General features: G+C 50.8%; 1 protein-coding gene across 3 annotated transcripts in view; it reads right to left on the minus strand.

The window, feature by feature from the left end:
- Window positions 1-3,271, minus strand: part of Plekhg6 (pleckstrin homology and RhoGEF domain containing G6) — an 18,930-nt gene that overhangs the window by 5,912 nt on the left and 9,747 nt on the right. For all 3 annotated transcript variants that reach the window (XM_021191522.2, XM_029535315.1, XM_029535317.1), the window contains 2 exons: window positions 2,625-2,757; window positions 2,424-2,539 (listed from right to left, as the gene is read on the minus strand). In XM_021191522.2, the coding sequence (XP_021047181.1) occupies window positions 2,424-2,539; window positions 2,625-2,757 (249 nt within the window). The remainder of the gene's footprint in view (window positions 1-2,423; window positions 2,540-2,624; window positions 2,758-3,271) is intronic.

Raw genomic sequence — 3,271 nt, forward strand, 5'->3', positions numbered from 1 at the left:
GTGTGTGTGTGCATGTGCGTGTGCGTGTGTGCGCGTGTGTGTGCGTGTGCATGTGTGCGCGTGTGTGTGCGTGCGTGTGTGTGTGCACGCGTGTGTGCGTGTGTGCGCGTGTGCGTGTGCGTGTGCGTGTGTGTGTGTGTATGTGTGTGTGTTGCAGTGTTTTGGGCTTTGAGTGGCTGGGAGCCTCTCTGCAAGTTTTATCACAGAGGAGAAATGACTCCCCATTTGTCACCCTGCAGAGCCTATCAGGGACTGTTACTTTGCATATGAACACTAGCAGGTTTTACTGGTTCCCAGAAGTTCCAAAGAGAATGTGGGAGAAGGCTTGTTCTAACCTTGGGAGCCAAAGGAAGAGGAGAAACTTGAGAGGTTGGCATGGTAAAGCAAAGTTTACAGGTGTGGTGATGCCCATGCAACTATGCACATACACGCGCCCACCCACAAATAAATAAACAAGTAAACAAATGTGCACATTCCTTCCTGGGGCTGGGGTGGAGTGCGGGGATAAGTTCTTTCCCAGTGCAGCAAAGACGCTGGGTTTGAGCCCCAGCTTTGCCAATAAGACAAAGGGTCTCCAAGGCACATCTCCTGCTCTCCTTGCCATTCTGCTCCCACCGTGGGTTTGCCTGGAGAAAGCCGGGTCTGAAACCCAATCCCCAGAAACCATAAATGTGACTTTAGTTGGGAACCCGGTCTTTGAAGATGTGAAAGGACTGAAGGTAAAGACCTCAGACATTCCATGTGGGTTCTAAAGCAGCCGTCTGGCGTCTTCATAAGAAAGGGAGGGGAATCTGGACACCAACATACAGAGGGGAATGCCAGAGATGGCGGGGTCAGGAGTTGCTGCTCCAAGTTAAGGGCCACAGAAGTCATCAGTAGCTGAAACACAGATTCCCCCCTAGAACGGGGGCAGGAAGCTCAGTTCTGTCAATACCTGCGTTTTGAACTTTGGCCTCCAAAATTGTAAGGGACCCTGTTTCTGGATGTTTGGTTTTGTTTGTGAGGAACCGTGGCTCAGTCGACTCCAGGGTCTCCTGCACGCTAAGCATGCACTCTCTCACAGAGCTATACCCTAGCCCAGCCTCGGTTTTTCTAAGACCTCTGAACTGATAGCAACTGATGCAGCTTTACTGATCTCTCTCTCTCTCTCTCTCTCTCTCTCTCTCTCTCTCTCTCTCTCTCTCTCTNTCTCTCTCTCTCTCTCTCTCTCTCTCTCTCTCTCTCTCTCTCTCTCTCTCTCTCTCTTTCCACCCCCCCCTTAAACTCCTACTTGTATCGCTTAAGTCTGCCTACATCACTACATTGTTTAAAGTCTCCACTGGCTCCACGTTGTCTATAGGTCAAAGTTCAAGTTCCTTCATGGCCCTTAGAGCCGGGCATGATCCTGCGGTGCCACCTCCTGACCTCAGCTTCTGCTACTTCTCACCCTGGCAATGCCAAGCAAACAACCTGTTCAGTTCTACACATGCACACTGGGGTGCACACACCCGCACAGTCATGTGTGTACACCCACATACATAACACACACACACACACACACAATCATGTGCATAAACTATACACATAATACACACACAATCATGTGCATACACCACACATAATACACACACAGTCATATGTGTAATATACACACAGCCATATGCATAAACCACACATAATACACCCACACAGTCATATGTATACACCACAACATAATACATACACACATACAACACACACAGTTATATGCATACACACACTTGGCGGCAGTGGGAGGGTAAGAGAACATGGTTCCAACTGAGCTCTAGATGTTTGCATGACCTTGATCCAATCCTGTTCCCTTCCTATAAAGTGAAAGATGGGGCTGACTCGCCACTCCCAGCGCGGTGCCTCTCTCAGCACACATGGCTGTATGCTATTTCTGGGTCTTTGCATTGGAATTCCCTTCTTCCTGCTTTGATGTCTGCTCCAATTCACTGGCTCCTCCCCCTAAGCTCCCTTAGCACCACTGGGACAGACGGCGTGGCCGTCCCTTGCTTCTGTCTTTGGCATGCTTGCTTCTGCTATTTGTACTCTGATTACTCTAATGAGCTGCAGCACAGATTCCTGGAGGGCAGGAGTGGCATTTTCATTCTTTTCTGATTCCCTGGCACCTGGCACTAGTGCCTGTCCCCAGAAAGCGCTCCATAGGTGTCTCTGGACAGAAGATAAAGTTTAGAAATTCACTGCTTCAGTGTGGGGAAAGCATTCGGGTGGACCACCTGTTGGATTGTCTCAATAGCTGCCACAGGCTTTCTCAGACTCTGGAAGGCATCCGACCTGCTGCTGGTCAAGTCTGCGCCTGCACCAAGTCCAGCCTCTCCGCCCTCCCTCAACCCTCTGTGATGTCAGTCCTGAGCTCCAGCAGTGCATGCTCACCCTCTCCAAGTCTGACTGCCACCTACCTTAGCCTGCTGGGTCTTCTCCCGCCACCGTGCACACTCTGTAGAACTGGGACAGTGCACAGTGAGGGCACTGGAGACACACTGGAATTCTGTGAGGTGGATCAGCAGGAAGCTGTCTACACAGAGAAGAAACTCTGCTTTAAGGGCTGGACCTTATCTGACCCCAATCCCGACCCTTCCTCCTCTGGAGAAGAGACATACTGGGGTCTCGCAGCTGTTGGCACACGAGTTTCTCCAGCATGAGAGGAGGACGGATGACCTTGGCTCTGTTGGCCTTACGTTGAGGTTTGGTAACCAGGAGCATGTCAGAGAAGAGGAATAGGTACACATCTATCTGCAGGTAGGGGTGCAGGAGAGAGAGGCAGGGTCAGCCAGAGTCAGGGGAGTGGCTCCTCAGGGGTTCTGGCTCTTTGCCTGTGAGCATAAGGACAGGGTCAGACCTGCAGCGTGATCAGTCGGGTTCCATATCGTGATTTACAAGCAGGGAACAGGGCTGGCTGAAGGTCATAGAAACAACTGGTGCTTGGGCAGGACCAGACTTGTGTCATCCTGCCCAGCTCACCACACTTTCTCCCAGTGCTACCTTGTGTGGTTGTGTAGTGTCTGTGTGGTACATGTACGGGACTGTATGGAGATTTCGCTCCAGGGTGCACGTGTGCGGGGGAGAGCAGGATCCTGGGTATCTTGTGCTATCGCTTTTTACGTTACTGCTCTGAGATGAGGCGGACTGGCCAGAGAACTCTCTGGATCTGTTTGTCTCTTCCCAACAATCCTGGAGGTGCAGATGCAAGCAACCATGCCCGGTTTTGTTCGATTGTTTGCTTGTTTTTTTTTTAAAAAAAAAAAAA

Source organism: Mus pahari, chromosome 2 (assembly GCF_900095145.1).
Source record: "Mus pahari chromosome 2, PAHARI_EIJ_v1.1, whole genome shotgun sequence".
NCBI lineage: Eukaryota > Metazoa > Chordata > Mammalia > Rodentia > Muridae > Mus > Mus pahari.